General features: G+C 52.1%; 6 protein-coding genes across 6 annotated transcripts; 1 reads left to right on the top strand and 5 right to left on the bottom strand.

Moving 5' to 3' along the window:
- Positions 1–53: 53 nt before the first annotated feature.
- UCRPA7_6555 (putative pap2 domain-containing protein) lies at positions 54–1,433 on the bottom strand (the record flags this gene model as incomplete). The annotated part of the gene is made up of 2 exons (XM_007919092.1): positions 54–1,191; positions 1,255–1,433. The coding sequence occupies 2 exons, from the start codon at positions 1,431–1,433 to the stop codon at positions 54–56; spliced, it is 1,317 nt and encodes a 438-aa protein (XP_007917283.1).
- A 2,039-nt stretch (positions 1,434–3,472) lies between these two features.
- UCRPA7_6554 (putative mitochondrial 54s ribosomal protein rml2 protein) lies at positions 3,473–4,604 on the bottom strand (the record flags this gene model as incomplete). Its single annotated transcript, XM_007919091.1, has 3 exons — positions 3,473–3,580; positions 3,640–3,713; positions 3,773–4,604. 3 exons carry the CDS (start codon positions 4,602–4,604, stop codon positions 3,473–3,475), a joined length of 1,014 nt encoding a protein of 337 aa, XP_007917282.1.
- A 1,744-nt stretch (positions 4,605–6,348) lies between these two features.
- Positions 6,349–7,902, top strand: UCRPA7_6553 (putative g2 mitotic-specific cyclin-b protein; the record flags this gene model as incomplete). Its single annotated transcript, XM_007919090.1, has 2 exons — positions 6,349–6,357; positions 6,445–7,902. The coding sequence occupies 2 exons, from the start codon at positions 6,349–6,351 to the stop codon at positions 7,900–7,902; spliced, it is 1,467 nt and encodes a 488-aa protein (XP_007917281.1).
- A 1,473-nt stretch (positions 7,903–9,375) lies between these two features.
- On the bottom strand, positions 9,376–9,897 carry UCRPA7_6552 (hypothetical protein; the record flags this gene model as incomplete). The annotated part of the gene is made up of 1 exon (XM_007919089.1): positions 9,376–9,897. One exon carries the CDS (start codon positions 9,895–9,897, stop codon positions 9,376–9,378), a length of 522 nt encoding a protein of 173 aa, XP_007917280.1.
- A 2,028-nt stretch (positions 9,898–11,925) lies between these two features.
- Positions 11,926–12,213, bottom strand: UCRPA7_6551 (putative calcium channel subunit cch1 protein; the record flags this gene model as incomplete). Its single annotated transcript, XM_007919088.1, has 1 exon — positions 11,926–12,213. The coding sequence occupies one exon, from the start codon at positions 12,211–12,213 to the stop codon at positions 11,926–11,928; it is 288 nt and encodes a 95-aa protein (XP_007917279.1).
- A 5,441-nt stretch (positions 12,214–17,654) lies between these two features.
- UCRPA7_6550 (putative calcium channel subunit cch1 protein) lies at positions 17,655–22,100 on the bottom strand (the record flags this gene model as incomplete). The annotated part of the gene is made up of 3 exons (XM_007919087.1): positions 17,655–18,171; positions 18,225–18,314; positions 18,367–22,100. 3 exons carry the CDS (start codon positions 22,098–22,100, stop codon positions 17,655–17,657), a joined length of 4,341 nt encoding a protein of 1,446 aa, XP_007917278.1.
- Positions 22,101–22,665: the final 565 nt, after the last annotated feature.

Here is a 22,665-nt window from a genome sequence, read left to right as displayed (position 1 = left end):
AACTCTCCTCCTAATCTATAAACATCTTGCCAACCCCTTGTACAACCGAGTCTTTACACATTAGTCCCCGTGCTCGAGCTCGGCGGTGGCCGCCTCTTCGCAGCACTATCCGCGTCCGAGACCGTCCTCTCCGCCTGGTTGCCTCCGGCCCCTCCTACGGCCTCCTCCTCGTCCCCGGGGCGGTTGTACAGCTCCTTGTCCGTGGCGTACGAGAAGCTGCCGACGCCCGCCCACCACGCCTTGTCTGCGGAGCGCGGGCCCCACGCCCAGCCGGCGCCCTGGCTGATGGGCAGGTGGTAGAAGCGGAAGGCAAAGTACGCGGTGATCATGCCGATCATGAAGCCGAACAGGATGTCGAAGCCGTGGTGGCGGTAGTCGAACCATCTTGACGAGGAGATGAAGACGGCGACGAAGAAGGGCGTGAGGGCGAAGACCAAGAGGTACACGGGCGGTGCTGCGGCCTGGCGCCGCACGGCGGACAGGGTCGCCTGGTGCTGCATGAAGCGCTTGGCGACGGCCGGGTCGTTGGGCACGGAGAGCTCCTCCTCGTGGGACGGGAAGCTGTTTGCGCCGCGGGCGCCGTTGACCATCTCGAACGACTCGGTGCCATTGTCGTTGTTACGGCCGCCGCGAATCATGCGCGAGGGGAAGGCCGCGTAAGATGACTCGTCGGTGTAGCCGGCGGGTGCCAGGAAGGGGAAGGTAATGGCGAACTTGCTGGCGATGAATAGTGACAGGTACAGCAGGCCAGCCGTGGACGAAGAAGCATGGCCACTAGGGAAGCTGCGGAAGCCATCCTGCAGCACCGAGTCGTCCGTATTCTTGCAAATGGCGGCGGACACCAGCTGTCCGTTGCTGCTGACGTTGGCAATGCCGCCGACGACGTACTGGGCAATGTTGGCTATGTCTGGCTGGCACCGTGCGAGTAGGTCGGGCCGGGGCTTGCCGAAGAGGTTCTTCATGCCCTGTGTGATGAACCAGGCCGAGGCGACTGACAGCCCGAGTCCGAGCCATCCCGCATGGAGCTCCCAGAGCTTCCGTTTCCAGACCAGGGACTTAGGAGTCCCTTTGGGAACGGTCCGGCCTGGGACAAGCACAAGCGCTATGATGAAAATGATGACAACGGGGCCTACGGTGTTAATGACAAACGCAATAGGAGCTGAGACCGTCTCATGCTCTGTATAAGGAAACCTGCGAGTGAGTTAGCAATTCGAACCGGTTAATCCGGGAGTACATTGGGCTGCGAGGACTGACGATATGTCTGGGTCCTCGAGAGAGAACGGGCGTTTGTTCGGGTCTATCCTCCCCAGGATGGCTCCCGCGACTCCGGCGACGATGAGCACGATCCAGTCAAAGATGTATGACGATATGAGGCCGAGGGTGAACTCGCGACGGCGAGGCCGTGGTAGCGGTAGCGGTAGTGACGAGCGCATCTCGGGCACTCTGTGGTACGAATGACCACGGGGGAAAGCGTTGGCTGGCTGGTGAGGTGGTGAAGGTCCGAGGGGCCACGACTCGTTGGAGTCCTCGGGCATCGTCGTCATAAATAACAAGAGGAAGGGTAGGTAGCTCGGCTCAGTCGTTCTAGTGTAGATGCGGGAGCTAGTCGACCAGTACCCCCCCGTTCCGTATAAAGTTTATTAAAGAGGAAAAGGGAGAAGAAGGAGGGTACGAATGCGGCAGTCGTCGTCAAACCCACAAAGACACCTAAGCTCTTGCCACCGCTGCGTTTGTTTGGTTGAACAAAGAGGAAAAGGAAAAGAGGGCGTAACGTTATCGGAGTCCAGGGTAACTTTTGAGACTACAATGCGACCTGGGCAATTCTTGGCTGAGATGTTCAATTTGTCTTGGGACGACCTCGGAATGCCGGGCCACTTAGGTACAGCACCAACACCAATGTCAATTAACTTTTCCCACCTGCAGCTCCAGCGATTTACCACGTATTAGCAGATATACACCCTCTGGCAAGAGCGCGCGTGGAAGCTTTTATGGGATTGTCTCAGCACTGCTTAGCAAGACGAATGGGGGAATTGATCGTGTGTGTGGCTTACTGCAAGCGGCTAAGGGGCATGCTGGTCCCCGCTGCACCGCCCCCCTTGGCTAGCCTACGAAAGCTGGCTGAGACGTGACAGAGCTCTGCCTTTTATTATGGAACAGAGGGAGCTCTGGAGAACACAAAACGGTTGGCGATTCGCAAACAACTGCAGTGTTGGGTGGTTGATTCGGGGCACAGCATCTCACCATCTTCACTAGATACTACCTAGGTATGCATTCACGGCAGCAAAGGATCCCCCGCATGTCCATCCTCGTCCACTGTGCATCAGGGTGGCAGATGACGGCTGCTTCGGTGTGCACGCCCCGGATGCCTCGTCACTCGAGTATTCGGGACCCGAGAGCTTCAACCAAAGTCGCCGCAGGCCAAGCCTTGGCTGATCTCAGCATTCGGTGTTTCGCAGGTAGGTGATCGGTAGAGAAGAGGAACGATTGCACAACTCGGGGCATGGCTCGGGCTTTGTGGACCGTCCACGAGCCCGAACCCTTTCTCACCTGCACAGCACAGCCTTCTTTGTAATCTTCTCGACTACCCGTCAGCATTGAGCCTGGCTGTGATTGGGATTCTCTGTGTCCAGGTAACTAACTGGCTGTGGTATATCGTCTGACAGCTGAGTTGCGCAAGCCATGGGCGGGTGTTAGTTAGCTTGCCTTGCGCGTTCGACAGCTGCACCAAAAACACCATTTACCTCAAGTCTATAATACGAAAGCGAGATAGCACTGCGAGCAATTCGTGAAGAGCGCCAATCAGGCACGTCCAAATGCGCGCTCCAAATCCATTTGCGGCAACTGTCCATTAATTGACCCCTACCTAAAGGAGACGGGGACGACAGGGTACTGCTAAACTCCGCTATTGGACAACGGGAACATCGTCAATTTGCTACAGGGGTTTCCAGGGCTGAATCTGCCTACCGTGAACGAGAGACCGCAGTAGCACTACCTGTACGGTAGGGACTGGCGGCATTCTGCTTCACCTGTTCACCATACACCCCTTGATCGAGGCCATGCCTGCCCATTCTTGGTATCGAAAGATGCAGAATCCGCTTGTCGTTTGAAATTTCCAGCGAAGCTTGACCGCTGGCCAGCCTGGTCGGTCAGGTCGTTGCTGGTTAGTCAGGTACGCCGTCTACAACTCTTTAATCAAACATCGGCATGCGGAGCAGCCCATTCCACCCGTGCCGAATGAGATGCCATGAAAGAATAAGAAATGGTCCGTACGTAATGGACGCTATCCTTATTGAAGTCTCAAGCCGCGAAAAGAAGAGGAGTGAATGCACGTAGACATGCAGATTGTAGGTTGGTCACATTTACAACGGCGATGGTCGGCAGCCATGCGCCTGATCTATGTTGCAGTATTATACAAGATCCTTGATACAAATCGCTCCGTAGGTTTACAGCAGAGGGCAATGGCCCGGTTGACTTAGGCCTTGGCCTTCTTGTCTCTGCGCTTGCCGTGATTGCGTACACGAGGCACAACAACCCACTTGTTGATATTATGGGTTCTCCTAGTCTTGAAGCCGGCTTTGGCCTATGAAATAGTGTCAGTCATGATGCCCAACATCAGAAAATTTCTGAAATATCACATACCGGTTGGCCCCAGGGACTGACGGGTGGTCGATTGCCCTTTGACTTTCCACGTCCACCACCAAGAGGATGGTCACCTGTACCGGCGAGCATTAGCCACAACTCTTCAACAGCACACTTGCAAATATTGACTTACTGGAGTTCATGGCCACACCTCGAACGGTGGGCCTAATATTCAGCCATCGACTCCGTCCAGCTTTACCAAGCTGTCTGTACTGGTAATATGGGTTGCTTGCAACACCAATGGTACCGCAAGCGTCCTTGCTGACCTTCCGGATCTCTCCACTCTGTAATCTCACGTTCACAAACTTTCCGACCATGACCTTGGTGCCGTCTGCTCTAGTCTCCTCTTCCTTTGAGACAACAATAGCGTAGGTACCAGCGCTCCGGCAAAACTTGGCCGGTCCGTTGCCTCTGGAGCCAACGTTGAAGACCTGCGTGCCGACCGGAATCATGTGAAGAGGGAGGCAGTTGCCTCTGAATGCAGTCTTTGCCGCCAAAATACCAGGATCAATGACACCGCCCATGCTGTCGAGCAAGTCCTGGGGAATACCTGAGCGATAGCTGTGGACAATATCTCCTGCCCGCATGCCCTCAGCGGCGACAATGTAGCTCTTCCTACCAGTTGCCTGCTCGGTAACTAGTGCAATGTGTGCACTGCGGCCAGGATCATGCTCGATACGCTCGACAAGATGCGGTCCGGCAATCCAACGATCGAAGTCGACCATTCGTATCCTCCTCTTGGCACCACCTCCTCGGTGTCGCACCGTAATTCTTCCGGTATTGTTTCTGCCTCCCTTGCCATGTCCCTTCTTCGGAAACGTTAATGGCAGAAACGGCCTTCCCTTCCACAGATGGTCATTGATGGGTCGCTTGAGATGTCGTGTACCGGGCGTCCGCGGCTTGTATGTTCGCATCTGAATGGTACCCCTATCGCTGGAGGACTTGGTTGTAGCGCCAAAGGTCATGGGGGCAGCGCTGCGATCGGATGGGGCATTTTGAGTCGTAGTGGTCGGCGTGGCATACCCTCGACGGACTACTCGGTAGAGAGAAGTCGATCTTGCGAGGGCCTTGCCCGAGGCCAATGGCCGCAACCGTGGCTGCAGCATGGCGTGCCCGGGGAGAGAGCTCTTGATGGAGCTTGTATGTGGTTGCAGGGCTTTAGTAACGATAGAACCACATTGGGCCTTGAGCCATCCACAGACAGAGAGGATGAATTGGTCGCAAAGGGGCAATTGACCAGCAATGGCGCTCTACGGAGAGCTGGATGGTCGTCGCGATTACCTCAAAATCGAGCCATTGAAGAGCTTCGAAAAATGTCAGGAGGCAATGTTAGTCCGGAGCCGAGGACTGGGCACTTGTGGACGACGACTGAGCCTCAATGGTTAGGTCAGCAAGTCCGTGTGGCTTAAGGTCCACTTTCGCGTGCAGCCACAGGAGAGAGCGCGACAACACACGGAAGGAACAGCGTCTCCCTTGCTTGCTGCAGCAGTGGAGCCGTGGCAACCAGTCAGGAGGCCGTTGCCCCGCGGTTGCCATTATTGACTGTGGGTTTTCTTACGGGCCGTCTCAGTCGTCCCGGACAGTACCTACGTAGCTCGTCGCGTACCAGGCGCCAGGTGCATGTACCTTTCTGCCAGCCAGCCAGAGCTCCTCCACCTCTCGATCTTGCTTGTCCACCAGATCTCTACACTACACTACTGTACACCTGCACAGCTACAGCTACTGATGCTCTGCTCTTGTATACGCGCATCCTCTGTTCTTACTCCCTGCACCGCGATCTCTTGTTAATCCTCCTCCTCCTCCTCCTCTTCTTCTTCTTCCTGGGACGTACGTGTTTGCAGAGACAATTCCTGTTCAACGAGAAGCCTCAACCAACAACAACACTCTTCTCTCCTGCTCTCAATTGTCCCGAGGTACATACTACAGTCGAGCCTGGAGATTAAGATCGTGCACCTGGATTCCATCACGAGTCGCCAGCCCGTGGATTTCGCGCTAAGACACCTGAGGTAGGTAGGTACATCATCCCAGCCGGGCACGCCAGCACGGTACCTTGTCTGTCCCACTCCTACACGTCTCGTCGCCAGCCGACCAAGCCAAGCAAGGCCTGGCTCTTGCACTCCACCACCAAACACTTCTAAAAACAAGGGCTCCTCTGCACATAAACATCATCCTCTCCAAGTCCTCTCCACTGCTCGACCTCTTGTCATTCTTCCTACATTGGGCAGCCGGGAGTTGACTACTTCTTCTTCTCCTCCGAGAACATCAATTCTCTTCTTCACGAGGATCAACACACTTCTCGATCCCTCCCAGCCCTTTACCACGCCTGCACCGAACTCGCCCTGCCTCGGTCCCTCTTGTTGATCATCCCGCAGTATCAACCAGGCATATCCATATTCACTCAACAACATACACGAGATAGCTCCTCTTTGAGCATCTCTTCCCGTATACCTTGAATGTCAGTGATTTTTCCTCTTCTAGCTTCCACTTGGAGCCATTGCCTTGTTTTGGGAGGCGTGTTATTCCACCGCGCGTTCCCAGGCAACTCGCACCCTCAACATAACCCCAACACCTTCTACCCAAAATGGTATATAAGAAAACACTACCACAGATCACAACCTTCTCTGATATGCTCTGAGATGTCAACATTCTGACTCGAGTACAGTACTCCCTTGAGACCTTCTTTTAGCAGTCTCTTTCTCCACCGCCACAATGGGCCCTGTAAGTCTTTGACATCACCCATGCCGTCTCCAGACGCGATTGAAGCGTGCCTATCGCGTTCTAAGCTCGTTCTGACTGTCGTCTTAGGGACGTCCCGCCACCAGGCGTCTCGTAACCAACGAGAATGACGAGAACAGCAACTCGACGCGAATGATGACGCGAGCCAAGTCTGCCGCCCTTAATGGAGACGAGCTCTCTCTGCCATCAAAACCTCTGCAGTCAAAGAAGTCGACTCTAAATGCCCAGCCCCAAGCAGGTCGAAAGCGTGCCGCTCTGGGCGATGTGTCCAATGTGACCAAGGCCGATGTCAATGATGGCAAGAAGGCAGGCAAGGCCGGTCTAGTCTCCAAAGCTGCACAGCCGTCTGGTATTCAGAAGAACACTTCGAGGCCTACCACAACGCGAACCGCCCTCTCTACCAAGGAGACCAACAAGAAGGTGGAGATTAAGCGATCGGGAGCCGGTGCTATTGGTGCTGTTCAGAAGAGAAAGGTCACAGCTTCTGCGACATCGAGTGTCAAGGAGAACACTCCCGCTGAGGAGGGCGAGCCTCTCCGCAAGAAGGCTCATACGACGGAGTCTGAGAAGCGTGTGAAAGCAGAGGAAGCTGCCAGCAAGTCGGCCACGTCCGTTAAGAACGTGTCTGCTGTCGACCTGCAAGATGCTCAACCAGTGTACCCCGAGGGCGTGAAGGACCTGGACAGCGAGGATCTCGATGATCCTCTCATGGTTGCTGAGTACGCGAACGAGATCTTCGAGTATCTACGCGATCTCGAGTGCAACTCCGTTCCTAACCCGCAGTACATGTCACACCAGGATGACCTTGAGTGGAAAACTCGTGGTATCCTCATCGACTGGCTGATTGAGGTGCACACGCGTTTCCACCTCCTACCCGAGACACTCTTCTTAGCCATCAACGTCATCGACCGCTTCCTATCCGAGAAGGTCGTCCAGCTTGATCGTCTACAGCTTGTCGGCATCACTGCCATGTTCATCGCGTCTAAATATGAGGAGGTCCTATCTCCCCATGTCGCCAACTTCCGTCACGTCGCCGACGACGGCTTCAGCGAATCTGAGATCCTCAGCGCTGAACGCTTTATCCTTACCACCCTCAACTACGACCTCAGCTATCCCAACCCCATGAACTTCCTGCGCCGAATTTCAAAGGCCGACAACTATGATATCCAGTCACGAACTATCGGAAAATATCTTATGGAGATATCTCTTCTCGACCACCGCTTCATGGCTTACCGCCCCAGTCACGTCGCCGCCGGTGCTATGTACCTGGCGCGTCTGATTCTGGATCGCGGCGAGTGGGACGAGACCTTGTCGTACTATGCTGGCTACACTGAGGAAGAGATCGAGCCTGTCTTCCAGCTGATGGTTGACTATCTTGCTCGGCCTATCGTTCACGAGGCATTCTTCAAGAAGTATGCTAGCAAGAAGTTCCTGAAGGCTTCCATCCTAACCCGCCAGTGGGCCAAGAAGAACGCGGTCCACTTTGGTATCACAGATACTGAGCTGTCCATTGACCAGATTAGCTGATCAACCTGGTCGGACAGATTCTCCAGAGTGATAGAGTCTCAGGATACGGGCGCAGAAAAATTTCACGACACGCAATGAATGAATCATAAATGGATAACTTCTTCCCACCACACTCCAACATCCACTTCACCTTGCCCCGCCACTGTTTCAGTCATCCTCTTTCTAGACTTGTTTGGAGTATCTACACGACTCGGGTCGACTGGCGACCTTCGGACAAATCGTTACGTGGATGCCAGTCTATGGTGACAGGATATTATTACCCAATGATTTTTATTTCTCTTTTTCTCTCCTGTCGGATTCCGCACCTTGTGTCATCGCGGCGGCGTCCGGCGTTCCATCGGCAAGAGGCGTACCAGGCATGCTTAACATTTCAATATTCTTTGCCTTGTTGGCTCTTCTCTAAGGAACACGCTCAACTTGTTGCCGCCTGATCTTGACTAGATCCTGAGTTGTTTGGACATTGGCTAGCTCGCTCCTGCGGAGTGAGGATTTGCACCATGCCCATCCTATAATACCTTGCTTGGCTCGAGGGATAATTGGATTGTCAAGATTGGCAAACAGCATTTTGTGTCGTATACATGTTTGCGACGGAGAGTCAAGGAAAAACTGTACATACTATTTGTTGGAGTATTCACTGACGTACTGTTCACGTTTGGTTGGCATGGAATGAAATAAATGCATTGAACAACAACATCTTGGCAGCTTGACATGCTTTGAGTGAGAATTATGTATTATTGCCGACGAGTTGACGTGTAATAAGTGCGACATACTCGCCGCGCCGTCCGTTCAGGCTCGGCCAACATGCCCCAGCAGCACTTCCCTATCCTCCTCCCGGAGCACCATTCTCCTGATCGGAATCGCTCTCATCCTGATTTGTCCCTTGCCCGTTGTCTTCGTGAACCACGACTTGGCCCTCCATGTGTTCTCGGTGCCAGCGTCGCAGATCTCTGTCTCTCCTACCACTGCGCCATTGCTCCTTCGTAGCACGCAGCGCCTCCTTCTTTGCTGCCTTCCACGCTTTCTGTGCTGCTCGCTGTTCGTTTCGCTCGCGGGTCATCCGTAGGAAACCTTGCCATGATGGAGGTCGGCCCGTTCCGCCGCCTAGCCACCAGATCTTGAAAGGCACGGGGCCATCGAGGCAGAAATCTTCGCCGGTGGCTTCTTCTGACATCGCTGGGATGCTGGGAGAATGGCGAGAGAGCCGGTGGTGGTGTGTAGCGCCTGAAAGTGAGTGGCCAGGACGTTGGGAGAGGGCGCCTCCTGAGTTGACGGAATGTGACGATCAGGCCTGGGCGAGGACGGAGAGTACGAGAAAGACTAGACGGGTTCTCTCTCGCTCTTCATGTGCGCTTCTTTTGTCGCCTTCCTGAAAGTGACTGATGCTATGTTGTACAGTGAATCATGACAGCCAAGACACCTGGTGTCTCATGCGTGGCAGAGCCGCCATCATCAGATGGAGGGACACAGAGAAGGTCAGGCGCCCACGCGGCCCTCCAGCCGAGGAGAGTCCAGGATCTTGAAGCCCTTGGCCTCTCGGCAAGTCTGCCGCTTCATCTCCCTCAGCTTCCTGATCGCCCGTCTCGCAAAATCCCGGATCTGCTGTGCTCGTGTCGGCGGCGGGCGCTCTGCTTGGAGCAACTCGGGCCGGTCCCAATCCACGCGCTCGTATGTGGTCATGAAGGACCACGCTTGGGAAAGTCTGCTCTCTGCGTCGTACAGGCCGGAGAAGCTGCTCGTCTTGCGCGTGGGGATAGGTTTTGGCTTGAGTGTGTCGCTTCCAGTGCAAGAGCATTCGATATGGTGGTGGTTCGGGGTCTTGTCCTCAGGGTCCACCTCCACATCACCGAGAGCTTCGAGCTCGCTGAGCGTGGGGGACAGGTCCTCGTCGTCCTCCAACATGGCATGATCATCGATAGAAGGAACTCGGGAGACCATGGCCTCCTTATACTTGGAGAGTTTTGAGAAGTGCGGGAGGGGTTTGCTCTGCTTTGTCATTATCTGCTTGTCGGAAGAGCAAGAAACTTGTGAACCTGTTTGTGCTGGGAGCGTAGTGTCTCGCAATTCTGCCATGATTTCAGACTGAGGATGTTTGTTGATTGTTGTAGTATGCTTCTGATCGTCTTCTGGGTGATATCTGGAAGTGTGGGAGTTGTGAATTATAGCTGAGACCCATTCAAAAAAGTCAGGAAAGTATCAGTAGATTTTGTATTGGCACAGTCGACTAGATAAAGAAAAGTTTGGGGGGCCAGATACAAATTTGAGTGACGCGAAAAGACGTGTTGATATTTTTGTGTTGTTTGTCGTCATCTCATGTGAACTCTGCTGGTGAGTGGGAAGCTTCTTTGAGCATGTTGCTTCAATGTAAGACAGAAGCTCTAGAACATCAGACGAATCCCATTCGAGTCACCAAAGTTTTACACAGATAAGTGGTTTGGCTACCTTGTAATACAAGTAAGCTACAGATTCTCACGGCACAATTTACAATGACGAGTTTGGTCGAGAGCATCTTGTAGATGTGCCACTTGCCCTGGTTTTTGGTGATTCTTTTGCCGCTGATGAAAGCATTGAAGACTGAATCAACATTGCCAGCTCCTCATAGGGAACTTGAGCCCTGAGAGCTGAAGTTCTATATTCAAGAAACTTTGATGTGCTGATGAATTATAGAGCAAAATTAAGGTTTATCACATTAATATAAGGGAATATGGAGAGACTGCAATCTACAGGTACGCGAAAGGGGTAACATTGCCAAGCGAGATGTTGGTCACCACCTATCTTTCTTATGTGTTTAAGAGCCGAATCAACACTTAAAAACTAGGTTCTGTGTCAATTTGGATGGCGCTCTACATCGAGTGAGAGATCCTACAAAGAATGCGTCAACTCCTGATGCCCATGCAGCTAACGCTGGCCTTAAACCCATATTCCTATCCTTGATATACAGCAGCTTAGCAAAGAGACAGAGCCCCTGAAGGGTTCCGATACACAGATACTCAGGAGTGATGAGAAGAGAAGTATTTATGAGCTGGGCAATGCGGTTGTATCACCGAATGTCTTCGGCAATTTCCCCAGTTTTCACCTTCCATGGGCAGTTTGGAGGATTATTGATCCGATGCTCCAACTACTGGGAATAGTGGCATTGACGTCACCCTCGATCGACGAGCCAACAACCACACATGCCAGTTCCTCCAGTGATATCCAACGATGGCGATTGGTGATTGAGAAAGAAACAAATACAGGCGGTCAGTAAAGGCAGAAGACGCTCATGTGGGTGGAAGGTCCCATGGCCAGGACACGAAACGAGCCAGGGGTAAGTGTGTAATCCACTCGGCTCACTCACAATGTCAGATGAAACCCTGCCAAGAACTCTTCGAACAAGGAACGGGAAGCACACTTCCGACAAGTTTGGTGAGGTCAACACAAGTAGTAAACACGATGGTGACTAGCCCCAAAACTTGCTGGACCTTTCTTGAGTCACCGTCGTGTAGTTGGTGTGTATAGTGAAGAAGCTAGTTTATATGATTCCACAAACCGAACAACACATGCACAGAAAGGACGGGACAGAAGCAAGTTGTAGGTAAAGACTGGCGGTGAACACCAGAACTCTTTATTCTCATTTGAGCATCTTTTTCATCTCGCTCTTGGGTCGTACGAACATCAGATCTCATGATTTCCTCCCCCAAGCAATCAGCTGAATCGTTTCGAAGAGAACGCCCGTGTTACGCCATTAGCCGATCCTCCGATATCCTAGTGGGCTGTGTGCAGTTGTATCGTTCCTGTAAGCAAAAAAAAGGGTCTCTAGACCACACCTCCCCCCCTCCGTTTCATGACGATGCACCGAAACTCTCTTCTCGTGGGCGATTGTCCCATTCCATCCAACATCCAATGTTGCTATCGTGGTTTAAAATCCTGCGCCGTATCTCTGTCTTCAAGTAACTCCGAATATTTGTGGTAAAAGTTTTGGTTCAAGAATAGAAGGCTCCATCGTACTCGACAATTGGTTCTGAGCATGTTTTGTAGATTGGTGCTTTAGAAGCTGCCCATGCGCTCCTCTAGGCTGCCGTAAAAGACAACAGGCCTCGGCTCGAGGATGTTCAGCTCGGGGCCGAAGCTCTTGCGCTCCTCCTCCAGGTCAACGAGTGACGGCTGGCGGAAGATGATGCTGTTGATTGTGGAGACCGGAGATGACTCCTGTGAGGAGAAGGAGCCTCTGTTGCTGCTTGCTCGGGAGGAGGCAGATGAAGACCGGCGGAAGGAGGTCCTGATGTTGTGGGCTGAGAAGCGGGCCGTGATGGCGTGGAAGCGGGAGGACTGCATCTTGATGGTTGGTGGGGATGAGCTCTTTTCGTTCGATAGTATCCCGAGGGTTTGACGATGACGATGGTGGTGGCTCAAGTTGGAGCAGCAGGCAGGCTGGCTGAGTAAAAGTGGTGGTTGTAGAAAGTCCCGGGGGTATGGCCGGAGTATTAAAGTCGGGGTATCAAAAAGGCTCAGCCTGGGGGTTGCAAACCGGAGTGAAGCGAAGGACGAGAAGCGAATGGTTTAAAGACAGGACGATCTGGTCTGGGTGGAGATCATGGGATGTGGGAGAAATGAAGAACAGCTTAGCAAGGGAGAGAGAGAAATAGCTGAGCAGGATCTATCGACAGTCGTCGTCGTCAACACACTCGGTGGGTTGAGGCGGAGCGCGAGGTGCTGGGGGAGACAAGACGAGAGAAGGGCTGGCATGGAAGGAAGAGCCGTGTCTTCTTTGCTTTAAGTATTATATGATTAATGAATGCGAGGGACACTAGGAGACGAGGAGACGGGGCCTTTCCAAGTTTCTTGGATGGAAATAGAACGACCTCCTCACAAAACACGCTGCACAGACAGAGACAGAGTGGAATGGACGGGGCTACCGATCTCTGACCAGGCCTTGCCTGGGGGGGTAGGACAGGCGAGACAAGGTAGGGCCCGCTTAGCAGACTGAAGGGAACGCTCAATATCACCAGTAGCAGGTCAGGGGGGTGACGCAGGGAGGGCTTAATGCGATCACCGGCAAGCTCTGCCATGTTGGGACGACGACTCAATGCGAGGATGGCATGCCTTTTTCCACTGGGACCACTGGGGCCACTTGGACCAGGGATATTCAGAAGTACAGCCATCTCATCCGCAATGCTATGCTCGCACATACGCACAGAGGCAGCCGGGCCCAGGAGCGAGAGGGACCGGGACTTGCTCACTGCAGAGTCACAGACAGCTGGCGTTGCATCACCAGCAGAGCCCCGTTGCTGAGTGAGTGACTGAGTGACTGAGTGACAGAGTGACAGCATCAACACGACAGGAGTGCAGCGGGCGAGAGGATGGTCCAAGTCCCGACACGAGATGGACGCCCATGATTCGGAAGCGGTGATGGACCAGCGTGCTGCTGCCGGTCACGGTGGAGCCAGTGGCAAGGCCGCGGAGTCTTGGACAGGCACAAGAAGCATCGAGTTTGTTTTAGCTTGGTAGGCGAACATGGACAGGAAACTTCGCAAAGAGCAGTGGTGAAACAAAATCGACTGCCAGCCAGAGAAGCCAGAGAAGCCAGAGAAGCCCCTGGGGTCGCCCAAAGGGGATTAGACCTGCTTACGTACAAGATGTGTGCGAGCCCTGGGCTTTTGAGATTTGAGAGAGGGAAGGGGCTCTGCAGGCTGGTGCGTATCAAGGCCGTCAGAGGCTGAAGCCGCCTGGGGGAGGGGGAGCGGGAGCAGGAGCATGCAAGAGCTGCGTTGGATGCATAACGTTAGCTGCTGGAGCTGATGCGCGTTGGCGTTGTGTGATCGTCATCGAGAAGAACCTTGAAGGGCCAGACGAGGGAGAAGGGCGAGATGCAGGGTGGAGCTCTAGTCCAGCAAGTCCAGGTCCAGGGCCCGTCGCCGGCTTTTCAGGGGTTCGCCAGGGGGCCCCACCCCACTGTCTCGAAGGGCTGTTGGGCAAGGATTGCACGGCTGTTTCACAACACAATGAGTGCGGGTCCCCTCAACACCACCATCACTTCAATCACCACCTGCACCTGCACCTCACCCCCTTCGCTGATAAGACCTGATACAGTCAACAATTATCACCGCTGCTATCCATCCAATGTCCACCACGTATCGAAGCTTTCTGGAAGACGTGAACATTTTGATTACTCTCTTCTCACCACATGACTTGCCATTCCCCCCTCTTCATATCGAGAGCTTTTGCTTCGATGGCAACTGCCGGGCTTGACTCTGTTTTCTCGCAATAGATCCACCATCCCTTTACTTATCCAAGGGAAGCCTACTACGGGAAGTCTCTTGTCAAGGAGCATTAACTGTTGCTGGATCCCCGCACTGGAATGGACAATTCGTCGGCTCCCCAGTTCTTCACGATCAATCACTGGATATCTATCATGGGCCTTGGAATTTAGATCCAATAGAATGTCTTCAAAGCTGTCCATGTACGCCATTGAAAACGTACTGAGCTTGCGTGGCTTCTCCGCTGCATACAATATCATAAAGGCGCAATACAGCACCGCCTCCTCTTGCCAAAGTTCCATCATGCAAGAGGCTGAGTCCGGGGTGCGATAGAGGTAGGTGATGATTCGAGTGGTTCCATTCATGCCTCTCCGACCCAACGTTCGCTGCCTCGTCGATCACACAAAAGATCGACCCTAGGCCCGAGACCTGTTCTCGCATCTAAGACATCTCTCAATTAGAACGAATGGCAGAAGTGGAGAGGGGTTCATGTTTTCTTCAATTCGTAGAATCCTATATCGAGTCCAACTCCTAACATAAGGACAAGTCTCCTCGAAGTTACCAAAATTGCTGAGGGCGTCTTCTTTAGATGCGTGGCTGTGAGAGGGACCCGCCCTGTACCAACTTCTCGTAACTTTTCTCTAAGAGCCACATCATCCCATTCGCTCAACCCTAGCCAAGATCCTCAACATCTCTATCATGTGACCAGGTTGCTCCCTAGAAGAGCCGACTCCTAGTAGTCGAATAACAAATGTAATGTAAGCACGCAGATAAGGGAGGAGGCGGCACAAAGGTCGCAGCGTAATTCAACACCACTGACATGAATCTTTGATAATGAATAAGCTCGAGATTGGACGGGCAATGGCAAATTGGATTTTGAACAACTACCCAGGTATCTGGAGAGATGGATAGGCTGCGTAGGACCCCTCCAACTCTCGACAGGGCAATGAGCTCGCCATTCTCTTGTTGATCTGATATATTTTTCTTCATCCCTTTTGTAATGCTTCATCACCTACCGACCACACTGGCCCTGTGACTGACGGCTGCATCGATGTGGTCAGATCTATACAAGATTGGACTGGAGTGCTGTGATCCACGCTTTACTGTGTTGTAAATGTGAGTAGATGGTGGATGAATTAGAGAGAGTAATACAAGTCGGAGTTCTATCTGTCATCTGATGAGCCCTACAAGCCTGATATATGACAGGACCACTGTCCCCCAACTCAATATCCCCATATTATCGCCCTCTACTCGACCACATTCGACATCGCCCACCCTGTGAGCTGAGTCATCGAGACCGCCTATCCCTCCATTCCGTGCAGAGTCTCTTTATCGACGATCGAGATCACTGCGAGCTGCATAGGTCGATGTTCGTGTGACCTTGCGAAAGTCGACAATCGTTGTTCGATGACGAGCGTGGATCGAAGTGTCGAAGTCATCCACAGCGTATCTCCGTTCGATTTTCACGAACGATTAAATTCGGGCGTCTATGACTACGAATCGAGAGCGATCGTTTCTTTTTCCTGTTTGCCAGAACCTTCCTGCGCAAGTCAGTTGAACTGATATGGGATATAGCACAATCACAAGAGGCTAGCAGATTCAAGCTCTTTCAGTCAAAACCGACGAATTACCGAGGAGCGACGTTCCTTAAGTGGGTTTCGATCAACGCTGTCAAACTTACAACGGCAATGGACGTTCGAAACCGTGGTTCAACCTTGGTTCAAGTGGCTAGTTCCACACATGGCAATCTTCAGAATCCACGACCTGCTGTTAACCATCGGAGAAAGCTGGGCATCACCATGGGCATGAAAGGCGGCGCTGCCGTCGCAAGCTGCTTGAGTATTCCCTGAGCCATCAATAACATTCATAATCACACGTCAGCCTCCGGCTGCCAACGCTCATATAAGACCAAATGGCACCAGTATATTCGCAAACGCACACGCAGTCGCTATTTGGACCGCTGGACAATACTTGCCCTTTCACCTCCGGTTCTGTGTTCCCCACCGCGGGTTTACCAAGCCCGGAAACGCTCAACACGATGAGCGTATTGCTACCGCTCGTCGCTTTCCCATTCCTACCTTCCGAGCCCGACTATTACGCTCGAGGCCTACTGGTCTGGTCAGAATGTCTCAGCTTGCTGGTCCACCTCTTCGATCTCTTCTCTAGGCCGTTTGGCAAGTCAACTCTCCATACTCAGTTCTGGGTACTCCCAGTGGCCTTCTTTTCTGCCTTGCTCGCCTCAACAAAACCACGCCGGGACGGAGACGCGTTACAGCCGAGCGATTTCGCCGAACCAGCCGAATATGCCTTCGCTCTAATCATATATCAACTCATCATGCAGGTGTTACTGTTTATGGACGAGCTCCCGGGTCTCTCTGATCACGTACCTGCTATTGGCACTACTTTGGGACACAATTGTCGCTTGTGCCGGCATCATGGCCTTCCCGACATTGACCGGCTCCCTCAAGCTGGCGTTCTACCAGTTCGCAACGCGTCGTGTTAGCTGGTGGTATTGGCTGCCTCAGAGTGAGGAGGACGAAGATTTCCAGCCTAGATGGAGCCTCATTCTTGGTGTTCTTACATTGATCGCGCCGCCGATAATATGTTATTATACAGTACTTGGTCTGGATAACAGAGAGTTGGGCACGACGTGATGGTACATATCAGGAACTTTGTCGCGGGGGAAACTCGATAGGCTCTGAAGAAACCGTATATACAGGGGAGAGTTCACATGGTCGAAGGAATTTGATGTTGCGAGTATGTAGCTGCTATATCAAGCAATACCACCATCAAGGAGCGATCGTGGCTTCACGTATTATACCTGAGGCGCGGGCCGTCATTCTAGCGTATGTGATAAGAGTAAAACATCACATCATGGCATTTTACTACTTGACATCCAAAGACAGACATCTGGCGTAGTCGAATAGAATGCTCGACCGCCTGCAAGGAGCTTCTCACAGTTTTCAAACGCATTTGAATACTCGGCACTCATTTGAACTCGCTCGCTCTATGCAAAACCTATGGATACAATCCTCTCTCCACAGCGCCGTGCCTTAATAGGGACATGAAAAAGAGACATATAAACAAAAAGCCGGCCCTCATCGGTCTCGTGCATGTGACGACCGGTCCGTGTAATATGAGTAGACCCCCCTGACCACACTTCAATCAGAGCATTTCTCCTCGTCAGACCTTATCCAACCCTCCTTCCATTCATGGTATCTCCTCCTGGGCTTTCATGCCACCCATGCACAAGCCCGTATTACCGCCCTCCTCCGCATTTCTTTCGTTCGTAGAGTTGACATAAGAGTAGGCAAGAGATTTTGGTCTGCCCAGACCTTTCATAGCAATACCCATTTATCAGTCCTGAAAACGCCAGGTCTTCTCGACCTTCCGCAAAGTAAATAAATAAAAAAGCAAATCGTAGTTTGGAGCTCACGAATTTCATGAGCTTTTTGTGTAGCGGCCATGAGTTTCTTGATGTCGCTCCAGTCATTGTAACTCGTCCTCTCCCTGGGGTGTTCACCTATAGCCACCCCAGTCAGGCGGCCGCCTCATCGTCGCGCTACGACGGATACTCTCAACCCACACCGAGTCATCTAGCATCTCTCTAACCTGTGCCGGACTGACCGCGCTCCCTCGTCTACTACTAGCAGCCGAGTTATGCTCGGAGTTTGGCTCTTGCAGTTCAAAACTGAAGGCGGAAACAGTAGAGCGGTGCTGACCACCCGGTGTCATGGGCTGTGCCCGAGGAAGACTCAGAGGGTGCGCATAGTTGGTATCATGGAGAGACAGATCCTGACTGGCTCCAGACCATGTCCTGTGATGCGCCCGAGCTTCCTCCGGGCTGAGGAAGGTTGAGGATGCTCGGTGCGGCGCCTCGCCTGCGGTGGATGCCACTGATTGCTGCCGAGACTTCCTGGCTTCGCGCTCCTCCTCGTCGTCGACAAGGATGTCTGGGACATCAAGCTGAGGAACACCTGTCATGCGTGCCGACCGCTTGCTCTCCATGTGTCGCTTGAATTTCCTAGACCAATACCTGGCAAGAGTTAGTGTTTGCTTATGATCGAGTCTGAACCAAGTACAACTCACAATGTGTCGAAGAAGCCGAGAACGATTCGCCGACGGACTTCTTCCTCAACGCGCTGGAGCCGGGCACGGCGACGCAAGAACTCCTCAAGTCTGTTCATGTATTAGCTAGTGACCGATCAATATGGGGATGAAATCATCATACCGTAAGCTCTTGCTGTCGCTAATGATGTTGTAATGAGCCAGGATCATAAGTACAGTCGTGAAAGAAATTCCCCTGTCCGGATCGGCGGAGACCATGACTTCCTCAAAGAAGATGTTGAACCGACGACGGCGCTCCCGCACCTTGGCGACATCGATCTGAGCTAACCTCTGGTTGAGCTTCACTATATCGACGCCGGAGTAGGCACTCTGCGTGGCAATTGAAGTGTGTCTTGATGTCCGGACATCGCTTCGTACGTCTTCCAAGATCTGGCTCACTGAGTCTTCCGCATCGTAGATGCGCATCTCAAAGACACCAGATAGCTCTCCAAGGAGACGAGGGAAAGCCTCCTTGCTGATGAAGCCTGTGCCGGCGGGATCAACGCTTCGCCAAGCCTCTTTGAAACGTCGAATTTCATCTCTATCAACGACGGCTAGGCCGCTCGAGCGCTGGTACACATACGAGAAACTCTCGTAGATGAGCGACACGAACAAGTTGACAAAGATATACATGCTGAGAATGTTCCACGCGATGAAAAGAACACGAGCCCAGGCAGTACTACCACAATCACTGTCATAGAACTCGGAGCTCTCCACGCAGAAAGGAGGCTTCACCGTTGCAAAGTCTTCCATGATTTGATTCCAGCCCTCGCCGGTACTCATGCGGAATAGCAGGATAAGCGCATTCGGCACGGTCCGGAGGTTGACATTATTGTCCTCCGACTCGCCAAATCGTGTCAAGCTGAATGTTTGAGTGAGACCGATGGCGAAAACCAGGAAGAATACAAGCCAAGTTGCCAGTAGGTTGCCAATAGTCGTGAGACTAGCAGCAGCCGTCTTGAACAGCTGGTCAAGCGCATCATTTCGTGGGATGAGGAGCAACACGATAGCCACAAGGAAGAACTTGTGGAGTTGAATGTAGGTATCGTAGTGTGTCCTTGTGAGGAAGAGGACTGATGTGGCAAAAGCTCCCGTAACCGCGACCAGCGAATAGAGATCCCAGGAGCTTCGACGGAAGCGACTCCAGCCCAGACCAATGACTCGAATCAAGATATTTGCCATGTATATCAAAGTGAAGACAAGGAAGATAATATCTCTTGTCCTGGTCCACCATTCAGGCTCCTGATAGAATTCGAGCAATAGCAGGATGAGGTGAAAGACAAGGATCACGGTTATCCCGATGTACCACTTGCCCCTCTTTTCGATGGCTCTTTTATGGCACCACTTCTTCCACTTTTTCTTCGATTCATCATACGAGCTCTTGGAAGGCGAGATCTGACGAAGGAGTTTGCGAAGCTCCAGCCAGGACCGCTGTTCGGCCGTCAAGAAAGCAACACCTGTCTGTTCCGTGTAATTCCGCATGAAGACGGAAATGAACAAGGTGAGCACGAAGACAGTGGCCAAGAGATTGAACACCACGAAGAACACTGCGTTCCCTTGAGAAGCTTGGAACTCGGGCTGGAGACCTTTCCCAGTGATGGCCTGCGCTGCAAAAGAGACATCGACCCATCCCTCTTGACTGACAATCTGGAAGAGAATGAACAATGATGAACCGAAATCATCAAAGCTGAAGTAAGGGTTAGCCGCGACTCGAGGTGCAAGCATAGGCCAGTCGCTGTTGAAAGGCGTGCTGTTGAATTCGGCAAAGCAATTCTGAAGAATTCGGATACCGTCACTATCGTTGCATTGCACCAACTGGCCGTTGAAAAGGGTGACACCATAAATGGCGAAAGGAATCAAGAGGGAGATAGAGACGAAGGCAGCACTGAGAATCTTCCACCATCCAATGATAATAAGTGAGTGGAAGGTTTCTCTAGCACTGTCGCTGACGTTCAACAATCGAAGCGCTCTCAGAGCCTTGAACGCACCGACTGCCCTAGAAACTGCACCATCGTTCGTGAAAAGGGTAATCACGTTGATCCAGAGTGTTATCAGCACCACAGCGTCGATTATGCCCCACGAGCTGCGGAAATAAGCATTTGGCGTCCAGAGAAACCCATCAGCAATGACCTTGATCATCGCTTCGCCAGTGAAAACAGCTGCGAAAGCCATGTCCGTCCACACAAACCAGTTCTTTACACTGAAAGGATGATGTTGGAAGTATTCCCTCTGGTAAAGTGGAGTGGTGACACAAGCGAGGACAACCATGACAACGATTGTAATGTAGATAAATGCCGAGAATGTATACCAAGCGATCTTGTTTGGCTCTACACCGTCAAAACGTTCGGTGCCCCGCCCTGGACCAACAAGTCGTTGGCACAAACGCCTGATCTTGTTCTTTGGGGTAAACATGAACAGTGAGTTGTTGTATGTTGGATGTCTAGCAAGGTACGCTCGCTGCGCTTTACGACGCTCAGCAGAAGCAGAGACTACCTGGCGAGCCATTTGGCGGGGATCAAGCGCTTCATTATTGCTATCAAATCGCACATTTGAGTAGAACGGGTTGGGATCCTTGCTGGTAAAAGTCGAAACCAATTTGCCCCAAATCGTGGACAAGATACCAGGCTTCACACTACCAGCGTTGGTAGGCTGTGATGATGGAGTCTGACCCTCGGTCGGGGTCTGCTGAAGAGGATCCATGGCCTCATCGAGGAAATCGCGGACGACTGCCTCTTTGAGTAGCATTTCCATCATAGCCGGGCCGTAATCCAAAGGATCTTTCCTCTTGCGCGATCGTCCAAAGGCGAAGATAGTTGAAAGAGCCAAGTTGCTAGAATTGCTTCCCAGTTCCTTCCGCTGCAGGAATGCCCGAACTTGTTCCAAGCGTTTGATATCTTCACCTACGTCAAAGTTCTCCTGAATGACAGCAATGAACATATTGACGAGAATGAAGAACGACAAGATGAACCAGCCAATTAGAAATACGCCTCCAACCCAAGCTGTGTGGAAACCGGTGGTGTATGAAGTGACGTTATACAGGATTGCGGTCCAGTTTTCACTTGAGAGGATCTGATACATTCCGAGGAAGGCATTCCAAATTGAGCGGAAAGTGATCTCAATATCATCGCCACTGGAATCCTGCTGAGGAATCTCCCCGCGAAATAACTGACAGGCAAAAATTGCCATCAGGAACGTCATCAAGAAGACGAACAGCATTAGATTGCCTATACCGGTAGCATTACCCAGCACAAGCTGGATAAGTTTTCGTGTCATTGGTACTGCCAGGACCACGCGGTAAGCTCTGAGAATTTGGAAGACGGATAGCCACGCGTAGGGTTGTCCAGAGTTATAGATTGGTGGAATGAGGATGATTGAGGTGATCACAGCAAGCGTGAAATCAACAAGATTTCGGGGGTTGCGGTGAAAGCGGCGGAAGTTTGCGGCGAGGCGGATGATGATCTCGATATCGAGTAGGATTGTCACGATGATCTCTGAGTTGTGGATGAATGTTGCCCGATCTTGCTTCATCCTCGAGCTTCGTACGGATTGGCAAAGAAGATCGAATGCAATGCAAACAACCCAGAACCATTGAGTTTTGTTGTACATTCTCTGCAGAGCTGAAACCCTCTTGATCTTCTCGTCTGGACGCTTGGACATGAAATTATCTTCGTCAGCAGTGAAAGCACTAGCTCTGCTCTCTTCCCGAATGACCTGGAAGGATGAAGTAATGACAGCAATGAGCAAGTTGACTAGCCACAGGAGCATGATCATGATACCAGCGCCGAAATACAACGCAGCCGGCAGATAGTCGGAGTTTGTTGTGTAGTACATGAGATCAGAATATGTGTTTGCGCTCATGATGACGAACACCAGCTCTAGAGAATAGAGGATATTGTCGAAGTTGACAGTGCCATTGAATGGGTTTTCTTGCTGAAGGCATATCGAACCACGTGGGCATATAAAGCCTTTGCCACTTGTCGTTCCGTTGATCAAATTGTTCAACTCACCAGGCGGCTTATTGTAAACCCATGGCTCGGTGTCTCCGGTGTCGTTGTTCAGATGGCCACCGCAGAATTCGAAATCATTGGTGAAGGATGCACTGAGGTTTTTGGGATCAAGAGGATCCAGCCAAACACACTGGCGCTTCAAGCTGGACTTGAAGCTTTGCACGCCGACGATGGCGAATAGCAACCAGAAGAAGGCAATAAGGAATGACACCCGAACCAACAACGGCGCTGCTTTCTTGAGACTCCGCAGAATAATAGCATTTCCTCTGGTAATTGATAGAAGCCTGACGATTCGCAGGCAACTCATCATTCGAAAAATATAGATATGATGCTCCTTTTCTCTTCCGGATATGCCCAGCACAAACGATATCCAGAAAGAAACGACGGCGATGAAATCTAGACGATTGAAGCCGTGT

Source organism: Phaeoacremonium minimum (genome assembly GCF_000392275.1).
Source record: "Phaeoacremonium minimum UCRPA7 unplaced genomic scaffold PA7_03_scaffold_479, whole genome shotgun sequence".
Lineage (NCBI taxonomy): Eukaryota > Fungi > Ascomycota > Sordariomycetes > Togniniales > Togniniaceae > Phaeoacremonium > Phaeoacremonium minimum.
Note: the sequence above shows the minus strand (reverse complement) of the source record. Positions and strands in the feature narration are given on the sequence as shown.